Here is a 23,394-nt window from a genome sequence, read left to right as displayed (position 1 = left end):
TAATGTTCACAGTACAGCAGCAGTTTATTGACTGATGAATGACAAACATCATCTGTAGTTCACCATTTGCCACTATTTACAAAACAGAGTGTAGTAGGATATGTGTATAAAAATATGCAATACATTATATATATAAATATGTACACAATGTGCAAAAGGTACAGCCTGCAGAGACATCATGCGCTGTGGAGTGAGATCCCTACCCCACCAGTGTCAGGCCAATCCTGCGGAGGGTTTTTTTTTTTTTTTTGGCTTCTCACCCCCAACCCAACTTACCTGTGATGCTTAACAGACCTCCGCGAGGTTCCACATCTCCTCAGCCCAAAGTGCTACTCGTTAGGATTCCCTATGCCTGCTGCTTTTAAAACCCAAAGCAGAATCATCTGAATCACTCTCTTTTTTTTCACCAGTTTTTCTGTAAAATTTGGCAAAATAAAAAAGGAAAAAACGTGGCACAGCTGCAAAAGGGTTCCGAAATCTCAGTGTGAAATGCGCGCTTTCCCTCACTAGTGGTTTCAAATTTTCTACAATGACCACGTTAACAAAAGCACACTGGAGCACAGTGACTTGAAAACAAAACTTTAAATATATACACCTTGATATAAAAAAAAATTAAAAATCCTTGGCTTCTTATTATCCAGTAATGGCATCGATCCAAGACATGCCCCTCTTTGGCAGTACATGCGCCACTTATGTCCATCTGCATTGGTGGGCTGAGGCTCTTAGCAGAACAGCACTGGAGTTCTAACCAAAGGCCTTCCACCCAAACATCAGCGGCCATCACTACATGGGTATGGGTTGGGACAATCGAATCTTCGAGAGCAGCGTTTTCCAAAGCCAGTCCTGGTATGCCAGTGTGACTGATAATTTTTTTTTTTGTTCCAATCACTTAAATAATCTAAGACCAATTCCCACAGACAGGAAGAGTCAACACTGCTGGCTGGGGGAGCAGGAGAGATGAGCTGGTCTTTGCCCTGGATTGGCATGGGTCTCAAATTCAGGCACTCGCATAAAACCTCGGCCACCTATTCCAACAGTGCAGACACTTCAGTTAGGAAAAGAATTATGGGGTGGGCGGGCATTTTCTGGTTGGCACAGGGAGGAACGGCAGAACTAGAAACAACCTCAAAGGAGAAGAAAAAAAAAAAAAACTACAAAAAGATGGCTTTAAGTGTAGGCTCAGCCGGAGTGAGCATGAGAACACAGCGGCGAGCACAGATCTTTTAAATGGCGCTTCAACTTTACGCCTCAAGGATTTTAGAAGACATAGCAGCCATTAGTCTGAATGGGCACGCATGGCAGACAGCTACCAGCTGCCAAGAGAAAAGGGGAGCAGGACTGTGGTGGTCTTTCTTCTATTACTGCAATATGCTACAAGACGACTCCCAACCTTTACCACCCAGCCCTTAAAGTATTAATAGTAAATGCACCATTTTCAAAGAAAATGAGGGTTCTGCCAATTCCCTTCTTTGGAGCATTAAAAAAAATAAATTATAAATGAACAATCCAGTTTCTGTGGTATGAGAATTTTGAACCCCCTCACATCAAAATGTGGGCTTTTGGGTGAACATTGAAGGGGAAAAAAAATCAAGCCAAGGAGCCACTCTTTAGGAGCCAACAGGTCCCCACTCTCCCAGTCAGTCCCAATGCAACGGGAGGTCGTGAACATCCAAGAAGTCAGTAGAGAACATGCTGCCTGCAGATGCTACTCCCAAAGGGTTCAGGCTGTGGGCAGGTCCCTGCGTGGCAATGTCAAGCCACTCCATGTTGTCCAGGTTAGTGTCATGGAGGTCAAACGTGATGCCTGCACTATCTGGGTCAAAATGGAGTTCAGAGGTGTCCATGGGTGAGCTGGGCTGATCCAAGCAAACAGACTGGTTCAGTAGCTCGCCCTGAATGTCCTCAATCAGAGTCAAGTGCTCTCTGTCCGCTTTACTGGAGCCAGGCTGGGGAACACTCACATCTGCGTTCAGAGATCCTTCTAGAAAGGCCTCCAGTTGGCTGTCCGTGTTGAGCAGCATGCTGGGGCAGGGATCCGGGAGCTGCACTGCAGTGGGTGCCACTTGCACCTGTGGAGGTGGACGGCTCAGAACGGTGTTCACTGGCATGGTGGTGATGCTGGCAGTGACAGGCAACACTTTTCTGGAGGGTGCCACCTCATGTTTGACAAACGGTGAAAGCTCTGCATTGACAGAGAGAAGCAATAACTTAACAGACAGCTGCCGAGAACAACATGTCACAACATGAAGCCTATGTGAAAGTGATGCCCACCACACCCTAACGAAAACTTACCGCCACTCTCGATTAGGATGTCAAACAGATCGTCCATCTGCTGGCTGCTTGCAGTGGGGACCTGGAAAACAGGGGCAAAAACTCATTTCTCTTTCATGTGTCATCTGCACTGACCTGGACTTGAGGGACACTCTTGCTTTTTCCTTTTTCTGTGATCAAGCTGGCAGTGACAACAGGCAGAAACAAAACAACCCTCCCCAAACCCTTGCCCCTGGGGCACCCACCATAAATGTCCCTGTACATGGGGCCCCTATAAGATTACAAGTTACTGATGCGTGTGTAGACTGATGAGAGGATCGACAGACATGGGGAGCCCATGAGGAGAGGGGAGAAAAGGGAAGAGTTAAGGATTAGTAGCATGATGTGGACCCCCCACTGAATGCACAGCATTTTGCCACTTGATCCATTGATCTGTGCTGCCGAAAATTCAATTAAGATTAAAATTAAAGAAGGAGGACTGGCAGAAGTTTACAATGAGCGAGTCAGGAGATTTCCAGCGAGAGGCTAAGATTAGTTTTGCAGAGATGGTGCCGAGACAGGGTAAGCCCTGCTGGATAGAAATCGAGACACTCTTGCTAAAATGTCCATACTGGAATTGAGATTTCCAGACAAATAAGCCATGTTGTAACATTGCTTAAATGGACGTGGGTGGCAGGGCAGCACATGCTGATAGTGTCATCCTGTGGCAGCTTTAGCGTTTTGTGTGCTCCCCGTTAACAAAGAATCTTTTTACAGAGCGACAATAGTACAACATGGATGCTATTAAGTGTGGCCCTACCTGAGCCTGAGCGTTGCGGGTCTGCTTGACTGCCTCCTCATAGCGAGGGGGATCCTTGATCTTTGGAGCCGTGTTACCAAAAGTGGGATGCTGTAGGAGGTACTGTGGCTGAAGCTGTTGTGGTGTCTGAGAGAGAACAGGAAAGCAAATTAACTTAAAGCTGTCATTGTTTTTGTAGCGACTGACACCCACAATACCCACCCCGCCCCATCCACAGGCTGCCCATTTACTCATAAGTAACTGTACCTTGTGTTTTGGCCCATTGTGCATTTTCTGACCCAACACATTTAACGCCTGTTGTTGCTTAGTGTCAGCAGAGATGGTCTTGAAATGCTGCGGGCCTGTTGTTACTGGCTGGCTGCAGCTGAATTGGTAACCAGTGCTTGTAGTTGTGCTGGGTTGGAATACCTGGGGGAGAATAGAAGCCAACAGAGATGAAGGGCAGGGGTCTCAAATAATCTCAATACTCACAGCATTGTCTTCTGTCTGTGCGGAAGCTGAGATCTTTCCTGCCTGAAATCACTTATATTCTGCTGTGCCGGTTTCCTAGATTTTCATGAATGGGGCACATGTACATAACCAAATTTATCAAAAGACAAATTTTGATAAACTAGGGGGCCGTAGCCCCCTGCTCGCGTCGCTTGCCAACCCCCAGGTGGGCGCTACATGCTAGCCACTTCCCAGCTCTGCAGCTCGCGTATGGGGTAGCGGATGTCCAATTTAAAAAGATTGTCATTTTCATAGGAATTGTTACACATGCATAATAGAACTAAGTATTTTACATTATAGCAAGTAATGAACCATAGTATAAAATAGTAAAATGTAATAAATTGAAAGAAAATTATGTTTCATGTTGTGTTAGAGGTTTTCGTTGCGTTATACGTTTTTCTTCTGTTTGGCTTTGAAATTAACACGCAAATACTTTTTAAACTTACACTTTTACCTTAAAACTTCAGTAAAAATAATTTTTTGAATTAACTTTTCGTCAATATAGCTTTGAATTTTGATTCCATGTTTGGACTTACACCGTGACAACGCAACGTATGACTGCCCGTGAGTGAATATTGTGTCTTAAACCCACAGGTTTTATAAACCGCGTCCGACTCAGTTCCACTATTTGAGTGTGCACATAATCCCTTGTAGTGGTGGGAGTTTTCTCTTTTAACCAACCTAGTATGAAGGCCCATGACATCAGTTGTATTTGTGCATACATCATTTAATTACTTTGGTCTAGAAGCTAAACTGGTGACTGTCACTCCATTTCTACATTAAATGGTATATCTGGGGGGGGGGTGGTTGGAGTTGATAAATACTGACCTGTGCAATGTGACAACTTTGAGTCAGAAGCTGCACTGATCCCACAGGCTCCTGCTTTTGAACTTCTGGTACTGGAGTCCGAACAATGCCTGCTGTAGTTGGGATGGGTATGGGACCCTGAACAATGCCTGCTGTAGTCGGGACAACGGAGTTGGGCATGGGCGGTGGCTGAAGGACAGATAAAAATTGCTTGTTAGTATTGTTTAATCACAATATTGTCAACCTGAAATCAGATTTCCAAGAACTGGCTTTGAAAATTTCTCTCAAAATAATGCAGCAAAATAAGTCCTCCTATTTAGACCTTCTGAGGACTGAACAGGATCTACAGTATATGTGGAGTTTACAAGATGGCAGATGTGGAAAGTGGAGTTATGAATGCAATTCCCAGAACTGGATGCTGGGCACCTTCGCTTAAGGACAGAAAAAAAGCAAACTAAAAGTATTCTAAAGGCAGAATGGCATCCCCTCCTATCCTCTGCCTTATAAGAATTCCCATAAAAAGAATGCATCCTAAATACTGCTGCAAACGGTAACATAAGTATCACTTATAAAATACTGCAAACATTCTACCTGGATGCTGATGTTCGCTGCTGGCAGTTGTATTGTAGCCAACAGAGCATGAGGCTGTCCAAGGACCTGCGGTACCCCTGAGTGGCTGACAAAGAACTGGGACAAAGACAGTGGCACAGCCTGCTGTGACTGCTCTTGATTGACTGGAGGTGTGTTGTTCTGGCAACTGGGCAATATTCGACTCTCTTCCTTGACAGAAGGCAGTGTTGAATTGATGTGCTCACCAGCTAGACTTACTGGCGGCAGCTGCATCTGACTGCGCTTCTCTACCTCTAACTGCATTTTGAGCTCTTCCACCAGTCGTTGCTCCTGCTCAAGCTTCCTCTTTAGCTCCTCAATCTGGCGCTCCTTCTCATGCAGTTTGCGGTCCTTGTCAGATGCCTCCACCTCCATCCCCAAATCTTCAATGTTTCCTTTGGATGGAGAGGAGCTTGGAGCTTGCTGAACAGGAGATGCAGTCCTTATGATCTCACTGAAGGTATCCATTAGGGTGCAGCTCTCTAATGTCTGGTTGGATGGCTCAGAGATGACTGGGGATGCAGGTGGGGTTGCAGTAATGTGCTCCATTGGAATAGAAGATGATGTGGAGTCAGTCGCTGGCATGGTAGGTATTGCAGTAGGTGCCAAAGAAGTGTTGGAACCATTGGAGTGATCCTGGTATGGCTTAAGTCTCTCAATAAGGTCCATCTTTGTACCTGAAACAGGAAGACCTCTCAGTTTCAACTCCATCTTCAGCTCTGCTACCTGCCAGAGAAGAACCAAACAGCAAGGGAACAGGTGACATCTTGGATGTAACATTATAACCAACGGAAGTTATAAAAAGGCAAAAAGACTGCAATGACCAGGAGACAAGTCTATGTACTATAAGTGCATGTCACATATGTACAAAGCACTGATAACAGGTCATAATGCACGAGGCACCATTATTACTTTTTCATGAAAGCTTTGTGCATAGCCTAGCTGTGACATGCTGAAAAAGAATGGCAAAATCAAATTGCTCCACTAGACAGGAAAAGACACTTTGGGTCCAGGTGTGCTACCTAACTGCAGGCTTTCAAACACATTACTTAATTAGTGACTCTCTAGTGAAATAAATGGACTTACAGTGCATCCGGAAAGTATTCACAGTGCATCCGGAAAGTATTCACAGCGCATCAGTTTTTCCACATTTTGTTATGTTACAGCCTTATTCCAAAATGGATTAAATTCTTTTTTTTCCTCAGAATTCTACACACAACACCCCATAATGACAACGTGAAAAAAAGTTTACTTGAGATTTTTGCATATTTATTAAAAATAAAAAAATTGAGAAAGCACATGTACATAAGTATTCACAGCCTTTGCCATGAAGCTCAAAATTGAGCTGAGGTGCATCCTGTTTCCCCTGATCATCCTTGAGATGTTTCTGCAGCTTCATTGGAGTCCACCTGTGGTAAATTCAGTTGATTGGACATGATTTGGAAAGGCACACACCTGTCTACATAAGGTCCCACAGTTGACAGTTCATGTCAGAGCACAAACCAAGCATGAAGTCAAAGGAATTGTCTGTAGACCTCCAAGACAGGATTGTCACGAGGCACAAATCTGGGGAAGGTTACAGAAAAATTTCTGCTGCTTTGAAGGTCCAAATGAGCACAGTGGCCTCCATCATCCGTAAGTGGAAGAAGTTTGAAACCACCAGGACTCTTCCTAGAGCTGGCCAGCCATCTAAACTGAGCGATCGGGGGAGAAGGGCCTTAGTCAGGGAGGTGACCAAGAACCCGATGGTCACTCTGTCAGAGCTCTAGAGATCCTCTGTGGAGAGAGGAGAACCTTCCAGAAGGACAACCATCTCTGCAGCAATCCACCAATCAGGCCTGTATGGTAGAGTGGCCAGACGGAAGCCACTCCTTACTAAAAGGCACATGGAAGCCCACCTGGAGTTTGCCAAAAGGCACCTGAAGGACTCTCAGACCATGAGAAAGAAAATTCTCTGGTCTGATGAGACAAAGATTGAACTCTTTGGTGTGAATGCCAGGCATCACGTTTGGAGGAAACCAGGCACCGCTCATCACCAGGCCAATACCATCCCTACAGTGAAGCATGGTGGTGGCAGCATCATGCTGTGGGGATGTTTTTCAGCGGCAGGGACTAGGAGACTAGTCAGGATAAAGGGAAAGATGACTGCAGCAATGTACAGAGACATCCTGGATGAAAACCTGCTCCAGAGCACTCTTGGCCTCAGACTGGGGTGACGGTTCATCTTTCAGCAGGACAACGACCCTAAGCACACAGCCAAGATATCAAAGGAGTGGCTTCAGGACAACTCTGTGAATGTCCTTGAGTGGCCCAGTCAGAGCCCAGACTTGAATCTAATTGAACATCTCTGGAGAGATCTTAAAATGGCTGTGCACCGACGCTTCACATCCAACCTGATGGAGCTTGAGAGGTGCTGCAAAGAGGAATGGGCGAAACTGGCCAAGGATAGGTGTGCCAAGCTTGTGGCATCATATTCAAAAAGACTTGAGGCTGTAATTGCTGCCAAAGGTGCATCGATAAAGTATTAAGCAAAGGCTATGAATACTTATGTACATGGGATTTCTCAGTTTTTTTATTTTTAATAAATTTGCAAAAACCTCAAGTAAACTTTTTTTCACGTTGTCATTATGAGGTGTTGTGTGTAGAATTCTGAGGGAAAAAATGAATTTAATCCATTTTGGAATAAGGCTGTAACATAACAAAATGTGGAAAAAGTGATGCGCTGTGAATACTTTCCAGATGCACTGTAACTAAAGAGAATGAGAGTGCCTGGTGTTTTTAAGAATGGAGGCCTCAGACTATTCCAGATATTAAATTTAACTGAACTCATTGTATTCTTGTACTGATTTTCAATGAAGACTTGTACAAAACACCAACACATACAGTATTTACAAATACAAATCATGCCTGAAGAAGGGGCCTGAGTTGCCTTGAAAGCTTGCATATTGTAATCTTTTTAGTTAGCCAATAAAAGGTGTCATTTTGCTTGACTTCTCACTACATTCATAATGGCTAACATGGTACAACACCCTAGTACTACAAATACAAATCAGATATACAAATGTACATAATCAGGAAATACTTGTACATAAAAGCACAAATGTATATAAATCATCTGTAAAGGAGTGATTGATAAACTTTAGCTAAAATGTGGTAGAAGTCATGCTAACAGAGGATCAGCTCTTTCACTATGGCAGGAAAGAAAAGCACAAACACTAATATAACCCTCTGTGTACACCAACTGTTTGCTTTCCCCTCTCCAGCTGCCCACAGTATTAAATAGCTCAGGCCCAAATCCATATCTGTGGTCTAGTTTGATGCTAAATCTGTCACTGATGATAAACGTTCCCAATCCCACTGGTGTCTCACTACATGACTAGGAGTAGCTGCCCTCTTACATATTAAAAGACATGATGAGGACAGGAAGTAATTATTATAACTAGTGTAACAGAACGGTTACTGATAGAACTTCATTTAGGGTTATGGAAACCTGATGAATTGTTAGTAACATCTTTTATTAACCAAGCAGCTACACATGGGTAGTTATTTTCAGGGGGCACCTCACCAACTTTTTTCGAAGGAATGCAGACTATGTTGGGGTGTAGATATAAACACCTCCACTGGAGTTAACGTATGGCCTACACCCAACTAAATTTGGTCTTTATTATTCCTTCACATACACACTTACCTTCATGTCGTCTAGATTGGCAGGCAATGGCCCAGGTTTACGACTGGCCAAGTTGCTGTTGTGCCGGGCACTACTGCTGGTAGGCAGAGAAACCACAATGGATGTTGGCATGTTGTTAGTCAAAGCCATAGTAGTAGGACTGTTCTGATTGTCAGTTACTGGTCTGAGGTAGAAAGACACAGGAAAGCAATGGTAAGAACAGCAAGTATACAGAGAAACAAGAACCACCAAGGTGGGGCACCGAGGATCAGAGGGCATACTTGAGAGGTGCAGGAAGGATGGTCTGGTAGTTGTAGTGTTGCTGTTGCTGACTAAGGATCTGGAGCTGCAAGAACACCTGCTGTTGCTGTAGCAGCCGAGCATATGAGGAATCCATTGGTACTTCACTAGGTTCATTCTTCTGGTCTGGAGGAATGTACTGATGGTATTTCAGCTTTTTCACACGTGGCTTTGTCTCTTTGTTCTTCTTATTACGGCTCTTTTCACTTGCAGACTTTGGTTGACTTTGCTGCAGAGGTGACAGGGAATTATTTGTAGGAAAATGTAAGTCTCAATGGATAAAAAGCTGAACTTACAATTCACTAACTGATTTTGCTGGTTTAGAGGATTCAATAAATAAACCACAAAAGCACTGCTTAGCTGACTTGTCCAAGAAATCAACATTTACATTATCAAACTTTGAACGGGAACATCATTGCAGCACTTACCTTGACCAGTGTGGGTGTTGGTTTTGTTGATGTCATGCCAGTGATTGTCTGGGAGGATGTAATCAAACGGTTAGGCTGCAAATCAGAAACTGAGGTTGGCTTTGGTAACTCCTGGTTATGCTGCTGGACTAGAGTATGGTGCTGTGGCGTAATGAAAGTTCAGAAAACTATGGTTACTATGATGAGCATAAAAAAAAGAAAACATTCCAGTGTGGCAGACTAAGCAACTAACTTAACTTTGTCACTCAAGATCACCTCACCCAAAAAAGACTGGAGTTTGCTCATCACTTATCACAGAACAGGGATTTGGGAAGACTCTAAAGAACTGACCTGTTGTATGGAACTGAGAGTCGGGGATGATGCCTCACTGAACTTGATTTCCGCAGGAGAAGGCAACGATCCCTGGGACTCTTGACTGGCAGGCTGATCTGGGGACAATGCATCTCCACTGTCTTCATCAAACGACAAACCTAGAGGGGGAAAAAAAGAGCAAAACTAATAAGGATCATGATTGCCATGGCCTGGAGACACAGGACCTCTAAGATGAACAACATTTTGAGGTAGCAACATGAAACCCGTCTGTTCAGATCACAGTTTATCAAGTACTGTACCACACTTTCTGAGGATGAAGCTATTTATACATCATTACACCAGTACAGGTTCAGAGGCCAGAGCCTATTCTGGCTGCATTAGATTAAAGATAAAAAACACCTCTAGAGAAGGCACCAGCCCATTACAATGAACAATTATACATTCGACCCACAATTACTCACAATTGGCCAATTTAGAGATGTTGACCTTATTTGCATACCTATGATGTGGGATGCATTGACGCATTCCAAGAAAAACCCAGGCAGACATGGAGTAAACATAGAAACTGCACAGAAACAGTAGCAAGGATGGGATTGACATTCAGAAATAGCACCCACTTATTCTGAAAGGGTGTTAAAAAAATCTTCATACCAATTGCATCCTTGAGGCTGGAATCAAAGGGCAAGATGTTCTTCTCTACTAACTCCATTGGACCTGGCCTCTGAGAAATCTTCTCATTTAGATCATCAGCCAGACGAGCACGTTTCAACTTCAGCTGAGTGGCCTGCAATGATGGTTCAGCCAGGGTCTCTGAAATAGGAAGAGTGAGATTTTCAATAATTATTTCATCCTCTGCAATACTGCAATAACTAGTTTATAAATATGTTTGGACACTTCTGAAAATAAACTCAGAATGCCCTATGTATTTAACAGTAATCTTGAAGTGTGTATTATGTAAAGTCAAAAGGTACAAAAACAACAGCAGCTTGCACAGGGAGTGATGGTGTATACCCTGAAGTATGTGCATCCTAACCAGTTCTGCACGCTCTGGACGGCTCCGGATCTTGTGCTTGAGGAAGTTTTCAGTCTATAAAGAGAAAGGAGAATGCAAAGACATCATGGTTATCTATCAGCTGATAGCAGAGATGACCTGTGACTTACAGGTGAAATACAGGAAAGGAAATGAACAGACACACACATTGACATAGTCCTCACTGCCCCACGAGCTCTAGGACCATGATAAAATTAAGGGGAAAGTGAGTTGCTGGGTATAAGCTGTTTACCTAAGGAACGGCAATAAGGACTGTAATGGACAGCCGGGATGCCTCCATAACAGAAGGACCGGGGGGAGGAGCTTTCATGGAGCAATACCTCCCCTAGAATGACAGGGGCAGCCCCTCTAGCTTGCTACAGTGCCATGTAAGCTCAACCCTGTTGGGGCCCATGGCCACAGCCAGGAGGCACATCGAGAAAGGCTGAGCCCTCCTCTGCAGAGCTGCCACCACACCCTGAAGTGGCCGGAACGAGATTGTAGAACATGTGGAGTACTTCTGGGTGCTCTATAAAAGGGGCCACCTTACTCCATTCATGGAGCCAGAATCGGGAGGTGGAGGATAAAGCTTGCTGGAGGAGGAGTGGAGGTGGACAAGAGACAGAAGATAGAGAAATGAAGAAGAAACAGACTGTATATTGATGCTTATTGTACTGTGCTGTATAAGGTGGGAAATGAGGGAAAAAAGTTTACCACACTTAATAAAGGCGCGTTTTGTGATGGACTTGGGCTCTGTGTTTGTTGTGTCTGGGGTTTGAGGAGCTGTATGTCTCCTGGTGTCGATAGGACCTATGTCCTAATATATTGGACACTAGATCAGGTGTATATGCAGTTTCATAGCAAACTACGATTTACTCAACTTACCCGCGCTCTTTCCAGGCTACGAATTTGCTCATGGAAGGCAGCAGGGCTCTTCAAAGCTGTAGAAATAAAATACTAGAGTGAGAAGATTGTCAAAATAGTTGCTTGCAGGAAATAAACTGGGGTCACAAGAAGCTGAACCAATCCTTGATGATTCCTCAGGAGATCTATAAAGAATAAGATAAAGTGACTGATTTGTGCAAAAGTGCATGTGGTCCTGGTGGGATAAGCTCTGGATTGCAATTCCAATTTATCCAGAAGCAGCTTATGCCTGCAAACACATTTTAGAAGGTGAGGGAGAAAAGGGTGGAGTAAGGATTTGCACAAAGGTAACTATGATAACTCCGCTAATATCCCATTTTATTCTGCCTCTTAGGATGATAAACAATTGCAAACACAATTTGTATAAAGCTTATCATTTAAACAAAAAGCCATGATACATGCAAACTGACACAGAAAACATGTCAGTAAGCCAAAAAATTCCTTCATTTTGGAGCTTCAACATGTGAAAAAGGAACATGGCAAAGGCGTCACTCACGTGGCATGATGCCCTGATCCACCAGCTGCTCCCTAGTTCTTCTTTGCTGTAATCTCAGTTGAAGGACTTTAGAGAGAAAGCAAAACACAAGATGTGGTTAAAGCCTATCATATACATAAAATAAATAAGTAAAATATAGCACACACATTCTGAGATTTAACATTCTCCAACTCAACTATATATCTATATCTACATGGAACGGGGCAAGAGACTATACTGGCAGCAGTGGATGGGATGAATTGGTTGAACTTCTTTGCAGAGCCTTTAAATAACAAGTCAATGTCTGTATTGCCTGCGGTGGGTTGGCACCCTGCCCAGGATTGTTTCCTGCCTTGTGCCCTGTGTTGGCTGGGATTGGCTCCAGCAGACCCCCGTGACCCTGTGTTCGGATTCAGCGGGTTGGAAAATGGATGGATGGATGTCTGTATTGCAGCCAGTAGAGACGTAGTGTTGGCGTGTTTAAATTTACAATTAATGCCTGCTTTAATAATTGTGCCAAAGAATGAAAATTAGGGGGGAGCTACTAAACAAAGGTAATCTGCAACTGTTATGTCCTGTTTAGTAATAGATGTGCACACATCATCTTGAAAACAACTGCGGTTGGTAACTAGTGCCAGACCCTTAAACAGGATGATAATGTGACTTTTACTCAGATGCCACCTGTCTGGCATGCTTTGTGAAGGTAATGCCAATAGATTTGTTTCACAGGAGTTAACTTCAGTTTCCATCCAACAAAGATAGCTTGTATACTATGGTACAGCCTTTCATCACAACCGCCTCAGTGAGAGGCCCGAGGACCTGTAATATTGTCAACACAGCTGTGGAGAAAGGAGATTAAGAAATACATTATAAACCACAGCACCTGAACATCTGAAGCCCTGCCTACTTGATATCACAGCAAATCAAACTCAAAACAATATGAAAACTGAGTGTGCATCTTTGGGATAAGTAAAAGGAAAGGCGGCAGATTCACAGAAATGAGAAACTGAAAAGCCACGCTTACCAGTGTTCTTCTTAACGCTGTACCAAGCTGTGAAGACTTTGGTTCATGCTTCTGGTAGTTTTAAATTAACTACACTTCTCTAACAAAACCATTAAGAAACATACACAATCTAGACTCCTCTGAGAGGTTAAACAAAAAAGAAAAGATATCAAGAAGAAGAAAAATCTCACTACATAAACTGAACCTTATCTGAATCTGCCCCCAGGTAGACGAGAAGCCTCTGATTCCAGTAGGATCACCTATTTAAAGATTCCAGTTATTCACCAGATGAGCGTGGGACAGCCCTAAGCACAGACAGGTAAGCAGGTCACAATGATCAGTCCACAGGGAGGATAGATTAAATTAGCTGTAACAGGCATTTCTCTATGTTGTTCCGCTCTCAACAGCCTTCACTGCTATTGGCAAGCACACTCACAGCAGAACACGGCCTATCAGAGAGGCAGCTGGGAAATCCATAGTCATGCAAAGTTAACCCCACAGGCTCCAAAAAAAACTGAAAAAGTACAAGACTGAGAATTTCAGGCAGCATGAGTACTGAGACGGGAGATGGCAAGAAAACAATTTATTTAAAAAATCAAAAAATGACTCTTTAGAGGCTAAACTGCATTTTGTTGTACCTGCACAAGGACAATAAAGTTGAATCTAATCTAATCTCTCTAGCAAAATCCATACCTCTTCTGGAGTAGAGATTTGCATACTGATGCTGCTCTGAAGCCAAAGCGTACTGCGGGAGACCATCACTTACAGGATAAAATACAACAAGTGTGGTACAAAACAGTGCAGGGAATATGAAAGGAGTCTGAAAAAGGATTATAAAAGATTGAAAAATGTATATTAATAAAAAAGGTTGCAATTGTGAAGGACCCCACACTACTTGGATCGTGAAATGACTAGTCTGTGCAGTGTCCCCAGATAGATTACAGCTGAAATAAAAAAAAAAAATGTGTCATTTTAATAAACCTAAAAATATAAGTCAAATTTTTTCAATGTAAATGTTTTATTCATTTTTTCTACTTCAAATATTTAAATATTTTTACAGTAGGATGAGAAATACTTGATTATAGTACCCAACATAATCATAGGTACACAGACAACATTTGGTATTGGTTGATGTTTTTTGAGATGAACCCTTGTGTGAAATGGTGGTATCAACCAATAATTATGATGGGAATGTGCGTTTAGAATTCTAGGGGCTACAGGTATGTATGGGATACTACTACATGTACTTGTCTGTAGGAGAGTATTAGTGTATTTTTGTTACAAATTGATCAAGCATTAACCTTTAACATATTTGTCAAATTGTGGGACAAAGCTCTGCAACTATATGTGACTAGAGATTTTATATTGACCTTCTACTACATAAAATTCTGACACACACACTTACACTGAGAGAGCTATGGCACTAAGTATGCACTTTCAGATTTCTCTTTTATTACATCACTATGTGCATGCACAGAATGAAAAGTTCATGAGAGAAACACAACTGTCAGCTATTGCTCTTGAAAGGAAGGCTGGGACCACTTTTGCTTTCCCCCCAACTGTATAGTATGTTTTATTGCTAAGAACAGAAAAGGCCATTTCTTAAAATTAAAAAAATCCCACAATGTTGCTGACTAAAGATGTGAAAATTTTCAAAACAATTTTAAATACGGAGTCTGTAACAAACGACATACAATACATTAAACATCAACTTGATTTTCATGTTGGTTTTTAAGTAGCATGTTGCCTATGAAACCTTTTCCTATAATATTATGAAAATCAAAACAGGTCCAAACACTCAACTTAAGTGTGCACAGAGCATTTTCAATCAAAATATTGGCAAGCTATGCTAACTTTAATGCCTCTCAGTGCTCTTCATGTTCTATGTAAGTGCCTTTACAGTCAATTTACATTGTAATGCAGGTACCAAAATGATTTAAAAAGCATAACCACAAAATGAAAAATGCTCATTACTTGTCTTCAGTTTACTGATGACGTGTGTCAAAAATAATGACATACTTCAATAACCCTATGGGTGGAGTTGACTGCTTTATTTCCAAATCATAACCCCATGACAGCCCATGGATTTAACAGCACATCTAGGATAAATTCACGGCTAAATGCAGTTTCTAAAGTTATTTCTGATTACAAGGAATTTTAAAACAAGCTCAGTAGGTACTTGTTAAATAAAAATGTGTTGTATGTCGCTTTGTTAATTTGGCACTTTCTTCTTATTTTAGCATACGTGAGAGTTTGATCTAGTCTCACTAGTTCAGTAAATAAGGCATTACCATAGAAAAAAACAAGATGTGGAGTTGGCTGAATCACAAATAACTGTTATGATTTATGGATGATAAACAGTTGTTCAGTGTTATGGGTTTATTTAAAAAAAAAAGGTCTTATTTTAGTAAACATTTTCCTACAGAAGCAGTGCTCCCCTATCAGGAGATTAGTGCTGTACCTTGAATTAACACTAGTATAAAAAAAAAGTCCTAAATCCTAACAGCTGCCAAATATTATGCTAAGAATTGCTAATGCAGGTTTTCTCTACTAGGGCTGTAAAATCATACAAAAATTACGGTTTGAATTCTCATATTAAAAATAGTTAAATATTCAAAGATATTCTAATGTAGATTCAAAGTTCTAAGTGCTACTATACAGCATGTATGTTTGCAATAAAGCTGCCTTTGTGTGCTTCATTATTAATAATATTATTGCTTGTGGTGCCTCAGCAAAGCATGCAGCACCTATGACTCGTGCACTGACGTAGCCTTCACTTGGAAAACTGAGACCTTCAAAAAAAAAACAGGATTTTCTGTGCAGGGAAAGTGACATGATGAAATAGAAGACTGTATATGCCTGTAATGCATATATGAAACCAATTCAGAATCGCTCACAATTACTTAAATATGTTCCACATACACATGACTTTAGTCTTCGCAGCCTGCCTCCTCCAACTCCTTCAGGCCTCTTTTCTGTTGTCTGCCTTTCTAGCTCTTGGGTGTAGTGACAAGTCAAGTAAAATGACCCCTTTCTATTGGCTAATTAAAAAGATTACAATAGGCAAGCATTCGGGCAGCTCAGGCTCCTTCTTCAGGCAAGATGTAATACAGAAACTGGAGTTCCCGGTGTTTATATACACACTAGGACAAGTAACAACATTTGAAAACCTTTAAGTGAGACATCTTAAATATTAAAAATTAATTGACTTCTTCAGGCTAAGATGCATTTAACAAGAGAGGAGAACAATGTATGGTCAAGATCTATGGATAAGACAACTGTCCAAAACAACAAAGTCTTTTGAAGTTTCTGATGAGTTTTTCAATACAATGTGGGTCTGTAGACAGGTAAGGCAGTTTGAAAAATGGGAAAATATCCAGTGAGCAGCAGTTCTCTGAGCAAAAATGTCTTGTTGATGCCAGAAGTCAAAGGAGAATGGCCAGACTGGTTCAATCTGACAGAAAGGCAACAATAACTCAAATGACCATTTGTTACAACCAAGGTATGCAGAAGAGCATCTCCGAACTCACAACACGTCGAACCTTGAAGCAGATGGGCTACAGCAGCAGGAGACCACACCGGATGCCATTCCTGTCATCTAAGAATAGGCAGCTGAGGCTACAATTAGCACGAGCTCACCAAAATTGGACAAGAGAAGACTGGAAAAGTTGCCTGGTCTGATAAGTCTCAATTTCTGCTGCAACACTCAGATGGTAGGGCAAGAATTTGGCATCAACAACATGAAAGCATGGATCCATCATGACTTGTATCTTACGGTTCAGGCTGGTGGTGGTGGTGTAATGGTGTGGGGGCCCCTTAGTACCAACTGAGCATCGTTTAAATGCCACAGCCTACCTGAGTATTGATGCTGACCATGTCCATCCCTGTATGACTGCAGTGTACTTATCTTCTGATGGCTACTTCCAGCAGGATAACACATCATGTCACACGTCACAAAGCTCAAATCATCTCAAACTGGTTTCTTGAACATGACAATGAGTTTACTGGACTCAAGTGGCCTCCACAGTCACCTGATCTCCATCTAATGGAGCACAATTGGCACTTGGAGGACTTGGAAATTTGCATCATGGACGTGCAGCTGACAAATCTACAGCAACTGTGTAATGCTATCATATCAATAAGGACCAAAATCCCTGAGGAATGTTTCTAGCACCTTGTTGAATCTACGCCAGAAAGAATTACAGTAATTCTGAAGGCAAAAGGGGGTTCAACCTGGTACTAGTAAGATGTACCTAATAAAGAAGCTGGTGAGTGTACATCCAAGGTATGCGGTCACTGAAAATTGCAACTATACAGAAACTGAGAAAACCCTCCTCCCCTGTCCACAGAGGTTATATCACATCCACAAATGAAAACATGAAACATCACAATATTACACTGTTGTCCTTGTTGTCCCCGTCATTCATCTGTGTCTTGTTCAGCAGAGTAGGAGAGCAGGAGGATGAGGCATCACGCAGTGCCAGACCCAAGCAGGTCCAGCAAGGCTGTCACATGAATTGTTAGGCAAGTTTCAAGTATTCCTGGGCATGTTTACTATTTTGTAACATTCAAGAAATCACATGACAATCTGAGTAAATAACGGTGTACTGGCTTTCTAGAAAGAATTCTAGCCTGCCTTACGATGCAACTGTGAATTGTGAATGTGAATTTCCCCTTGGGATTAATAAAGTATGTATGTATGTATGTATGTATCTATATCTATCAACCAACTCTGGCATCCGTAACAGTTCCATTTAAAAAGTCCAATGAGATTTCTTAATTAGAAACTGATCCTTGCTAATAACAGATTTCATTTAATTTTAAGGCTTGGTGGTGTTCTCACTTTTCCATGTCCGCTTATTCTTATACCACAGATTTTTATTCCCTTTCCATAGATATCAACAAAATGATTTGTGGCCTGAAGTGGATAGTAATTCTTAATCCTTCATTTTGTGCCTTCAGTTTCATTCCAAATATTTTATTAAACCAGAGAGCTCACAATCAATAAACAAAGGTGCAGACTGAGAACTGCTGCTTCCTTTGTCATTTGTATCTTGCAGCTGTTGAAGACTAAAATAATCATTTAAGGGTGGGTAACCTTAACAAGTGAGCCAACTAAAATGAAGAATAAAAATGTTGCTTAAGCAATAAGTGCTTCAACAGAAATACAGTAACCGACTTTTCATTAAGAAATTGGGTTTAAACAAAAACTTGCTGTCACATGGGTTCTCCAAGACCAACCTTGCATACCCTCAGTCTAACTCATTGTGCATTTCTCATGTACAGCAAGTAGGTTGATTTAATACTTTTAACTGTTACAGCAAGCTAAAGGTATAACTGTATGTAATTACCATACATGATAATAAAGTAACAAGGGTCCCAGACCACAGAAACATATTAATTACTATTTAAAGTGATATGATCAGAATGTGAACAGCTATAAAGTGTTAAAGGGGCAATAGACACCAAAGGGTCAATGAAACTTACAGATAAAATAAGGAGAGGCTAGGGATCTGCACTGGCAATCGGAAGGTTGCCAGTTCGAATCCCATAAATGCCAAAAGAGACTCTGCTCTGTTGGGCCCTTGAGCAAGGCCCTTAACTTGCAATTGCTGAGCGCTTTGAGTAGTGAGAAAAGCGCTACATAAATGAAAAAAAAAAAAAAAGAATTATTGTAAAGACAGTCATTTTGATGTTAAAAAAAATGCTGAAGAGAGATACAGCTCAAAAGACAGAGACTCCATTGCGCTAAGGGTCATGCCTTCATAACAGATAAAAGAATCGACTTACATAGTAATAATGGAGAAACATTCAAAAGATCTTGTTCAAATAGCAGCAGTAGGGATAACAACAAATATGTTAGGAAACTACTTCTGTATTTGCAAACGTGTGCACACTACTTGTACATTTTAGAATGAACTGAAAAGGCACGTACAAAAATCACAGTTTGGATTTTATGCTTGTGTCTGTGTAGGTTCACAAGGTACTCAGTGCCCAAACGCCTCCCACCACCTACTTCATAAGACATGCATCTTTGGTTAACTGGTGACTGTAGAGTAATTGTTAATTGTAAAACGGAACCTCTGTAAGAGTGAGCCTACACGTATTCTAAGTTGATGTTCTGAAGAACCAGAGCACCCAAATCATGCTGAATCCTGCCTTGAGAACGATGCTTCAAGGATTGGCTTACTTCTATTAAACATACTGGTTTCGATTACTAGGACAAATAAAAGTCCTAATAGATGTCATCTTTCAGAGTTTACAAGGTCACAAAATAATTTATGCAATACAATAACACATGCACTAAAACAGACTATTAAAGCAGTCCATTCCAGTTGTGGAACCTCTCCAGTCATTCCAGTATGTACACATAGATACTATCACATGTCGTGCATATTGGCCTGCTTTATCAGCATCCTATAAATCTAGTGCTGCTGGTAACTGAATCACCAGCACATAACTTCCATGTGCTGCCTCATCTAGCAGAAATCGCATTCCGTTTTTCTCTTTGTAGTAACTCTGTATAGACACACAGTCACTGCCTGAACTTGTTTAACCTGCCCAAAATCTTAAATCAACTCTTTATGACATTATTCAGCTGCCAACATGATTTAGTGACATAACTCTTCTAAAGTAACCACTTTGGGCTGACATGGTATAAACACAATACAGAAACTCTGAGAGGTGGGCACCTAGTGCTCTGTTAATATATGCTTCCGATTAATTGGAGAATTTTGTCAGTGTCTAGACTTTCAACAGCCTAAAGTTATGTAGTGGTTAAAATTAAATGTGTGCAACAAGTTCTCTGTTGGGGCAGCACATTGGTCATAAAATGAGCTCTATGCCTCTGTGCCACTCTAAAAGAGGTCAGCCAGACCACATCCCCAGGGGCCTGCACCCCTTGCCCTCCTGCTATATTTCACATACCATGCAAAATGCTTCCAGACAGAGTCTGCCTGGCTGACTCCCAGGGAATGCTGGGATTGTGGGAACCAAATACACCACCCAATCATATTATGTTTACCGGAAATAGACATTTCCTGAAGCCTTGGAGGTGTAAAGAAATCAAAAGACAGGGAAGCTAAGTTAAAAATATTAAGATGAAAACTTTCAACACAGTATTTAAAAGTTAGCAGAGACACAATCTAGAACATTAGTTAGTATTTCCTATTTAATGACTATGATAGGTGTGCAAGTAGCAACAGGAAGTAAAATATATAAAGTATAAGGGCAAACCATTTAGGGTTTTTCATTTCTTGGGCACGAAAATGAAAAAAACACAAGTCCCGAACAGAAGGAATGGTGGGACTTCCAAGGCAAACTGGCTGGGAATAAAAAGAGACTATCTATCTGCAATTCTGCCACCGTGATGGCCATCCTTTATTCCTGAATCCATTCTCAGTGCTCCCTGGATATCAGATAGACAGACAAACATACATACATAGCAACTTCCCCTTGTTTTTGTTTTTTTTTTTGGAGAAGCTTGAAGGGAAGTGTCAAAATCTGAAAAGCAGGCTTAGCATAGCTGGGTTCTTACCATTCTTGCGCTCATTGAGCGGGGGTAGGTTCTGGCTAGGATGTAAGGACAATTCTTCCAGCTCATGAGCTACTGCTTCACTCTGGGGGCTGTCAGTCAGAGATTCAAAAATCCCAGGCTCCTCTTGTAACCCTAAGAATTCTTGGTGCTCCATTACTGTCCACAGGGCAGGACCTGGAGATGGAGTCTCCTTTGAAGCACTCAGGACTCTGCTGCTAAATGAAAAAAAAAATTATATTATATATCATCAAAACACAATTCTACAGATCCAATGCTTACACATAACTAATCCACATCAATAATCCATCTGCTTTGCAATTCAAAACAATGTTTAGATTATCCCAAATAAACTATCACAGAGCAGAACAATGTGAGGAAAATATTGAGGATGGATAACTGTACAGTCTCTCAAAATTATTCAAGCATGTGACAGTAACTTTATTGTGTTTGCTGTTTTTAATTACTGCTTAGATAAACTTGATAGGTTCAGTAAGTTATTGTGAACAATATTTAGATGTCAAGCTGTTTCAGAATTCTTTAAAAATGGCACCAGTAACAAGATGCCATAGCTCTACATTCTTACATATCACAGAATCCTCACTTCAGCACTAAAGTAATAGCGAGATGTGTGGAGACAATGACAAGAGTAATCTCCTTATCTAATTCTCCTCATACTTGATACAACATTTCACAGTTGAGCATTACCAAAAAAAACATATTTATTCAAACCTCCTCCCCAACCCATTAATGTCTTACTCAAAAACAGCTGAAATAACAGAGACAAGGGGTTCAAAGCAATGAACACCTAACTTCAGACAGACTTCTAAAAACACTGTGAGTCATCTTCACCAATTTTACAAATAGCTCAGCCCTGGTCTGCATTCTTATAGATGCTGAATTATGACTCAGCATTGATTACAAAGCCCACCAAACACAAGGTGTGCTGCTCTGTGTGACTGACACGGAACAAGTCCTGTGCAGTGTCTTTTGAGTAAGACAAACTATTTGCTTTTTCAAGTTGGATGTATTAGAGAGTGGAACAATAGAGCACTGGGAGTGAAAACATTTGTGTGTATTGCTCAGCTGTCAGAATGTCTGTAAAACTGCAGCTTAGAGGTGTCTTGATCACATCACCACTACAGTTTAGGGAAGGCTTGATCTTGACTGCATTAATCTAAATCAATGAGCAGTGGAAGGCTCTGGAAAAATAACCCTAGACAACAAAGAGTTTTGCTTCCCGAACACTTTTGGGTGTACCATATGGATTTTGGCCTACTAAGCACAAAAATAACCTTTATTTTTCTTATCACATACACTTTTGTTGCAATTGCCTATTTTTGTGATATACTCTAATATTATTAATTTACATAATGTAAAAGAGTACAACTTGAACATCTGTATGGATCTAAAAGTAGCGGCACTGCTACTAGGAATGCAGATCGGATATAAAAAGTACTGTTGTTTCAGTTGTGAATGACACAGCCATGCTAAAAAGCCTTATTATGTTAAATAGAACTGGCCACTACAGGGCAGACAAGTGTGGCGCATAAACCACTTGTTGACCCAACAATATTTTTGTCTCATCAGCATATAAAACATTTACCGATGAAAAATATTGTGAGAGACATGAACAAGGACAGTGAAGGCTTTTGATATTTGAGACAGATGTTTCCACAAATAACTGATGCCAAAATTGACAAAGGCATTTTTGTTGGTCCACAAATCAGACATGCCATCAATGACAAGCAGTCCGAGGATCTATCTGTTACTTGGGCTGGAGGAAATTTCAAGGAAGGCATTCAAAACATTATTGAGAATTTTCTTGGCAACTACTGAGCACTAAACTACATCCAGCTGGTTGAAAACATGTTTCAAGCATACAAAAGTGCATTATTTTGTTAAGGATTCATTTTCTGCATTCATAAAAGGACTTATATTCCCTGCTAATTCTGGTGCAGTCAGTGATGACTTGCAGGACACTGCAATGATGGAAAAGCAGTATCAGAGAACACATCAATCCTGGCTGACTATTGTTGAACGCTGAAACAAGAAGCATGAGATGCTGATTACAAACAAAATTCAGCCAAAAGCCATATTTAGCTCAACAAAACTAATGCAATGTATCAGCATCATTAAGTGGTTATAAACGCTAAATTCAATTAAAGTTAACTTAATATTTCTCCAAATTCCTACAAGATACAAACAGCCAGAAGTTACATTTCTGTTTAGCTTGAAGGTGTCTATAATAATCAAGATTTTTCAGGAAATTAAACTTTTGAGAAAAAAAAAAAGTATTGTTCAGTGAAATCAGATAAGGTGTTAAGTGGGGAAAAATGTTCATTACACAAGGTTGCACGCAGTTTTTATAACAAATCAGGGTACACACATTTCAACATACACATGATAAGGCTAGCAATGCCTTAGTCAACTATTTATTGCAGATGTAAAGTACTTGAAAATGGTACACACAGTATAATTTAATATTATAAGTTTCATCTGACAGTACTAGGTCAACTGCAACAGCTGTACCATACAGCAGCAATCTTACACGATCTGTGCAAAGTGAGTAACAAATTACAAATTTGCATCAGATTGCAGAATTGAATCCTTACTTAAAATACTATATATCCTATCTCTGACAGACTAACATTAAGCACTTTCAGCCAATTCAGCACTCTTGTGTCAAGACACACTATGGGGTCTCCTTTATACCAACGCCTTTATATGCCAACATAATGCCTCA

The 23,394-nt window shown here is 41.1% G+C and overlaps 1 protein-coding gene across 2 annotated transcripts in view; it reads right to left on the bottom strand.

Moving 5' to 3' along the window:
* mrtfba (myocardin related transcription factor Ba) overlaps positions 1-23,394 on the bottom strand; it is a 66,284-nt gene continuing 42,890 nt past the window's right edge. Inside the window, exons 4-18 of one of the 2 annotated variants that reach the window (XM_028814115.2) lie at positions 20,652-20,866; positions 12,133-12,198; positions 11,598-11,653; positions 10,694-10,769; positions 10,334-10,492; positions 9,701-9,840; positions 9,371-9,511; positions 8,924-9,171; positions 8,664-8,826; positions 4,958-5,701; positions 4,388-4,555; positions 3,317-3,478; positions 3,071-3,196; positions 2,293-2,353; positions 1-2,182 (exon numbers count right to left, since the gene is read on the bottom strand). In XM_028814115.2, the coding sequence (XP_028669948.1) occupies positions 1,638-2,182; positions 2,293-2,353; positions 3,071-3,196; positions 3,317-3,478; positions 4,388-4,555; positions 4,958-5,701; positions 8,664-8,826; positions 8,924-9,171; positions 9,371-9,511; positions 9,701-9,840; positions 10,334-10,492; positions 10,694-10,769; positions 11,598-11,653; positions 12,133-12,198; positions 20,652-20,805 (3,009 nt within the window). In that variant the 5' untranslated portion in view covers positions 20,806-20,866 and the 3' untranslated portion in view covers positions 1-1,637. The remainder of the gene's footprint in view (positions 2,183-2,292; positions 2,354-3,070; positions 3,197-3,316; positions 3,479-4,387; positions 4,556-4,957; positions 5,702-8,663; positions 8,827-8,923; positions 9,172-9,370; positions 9,512-9,700; positions 9,841-10,333; positions 10,493-10,693; positions 10,770-11,597; positions 11,654-12,132; positions 12,199-20,651; positions 20,867-23,394) is intronic. The other variant, XM_028814116.2, reaches the window with a different exon arrangement.

The sequence above is a fragment of the Erpetoichthys calabaricus genome, chromosome 11 (genome assembly GCF_900747795.2).
Source record: "Erpetoichthys calabaricus chromosome 11, fErpCal1.3, whole genome shotgun sequence".
Classification (NCBI taxonomy): Eukaryota; Metazoa; Chordata; class Cladistia; order Polypteriformes; family Polypteridae; genus Erpetoichthys; species Erpetoichthys calabaricus.
Note: the sequence above shows the minus strand (reverse complement) of the source record. Positions and strands in the feature narration are given on the sequence as shown.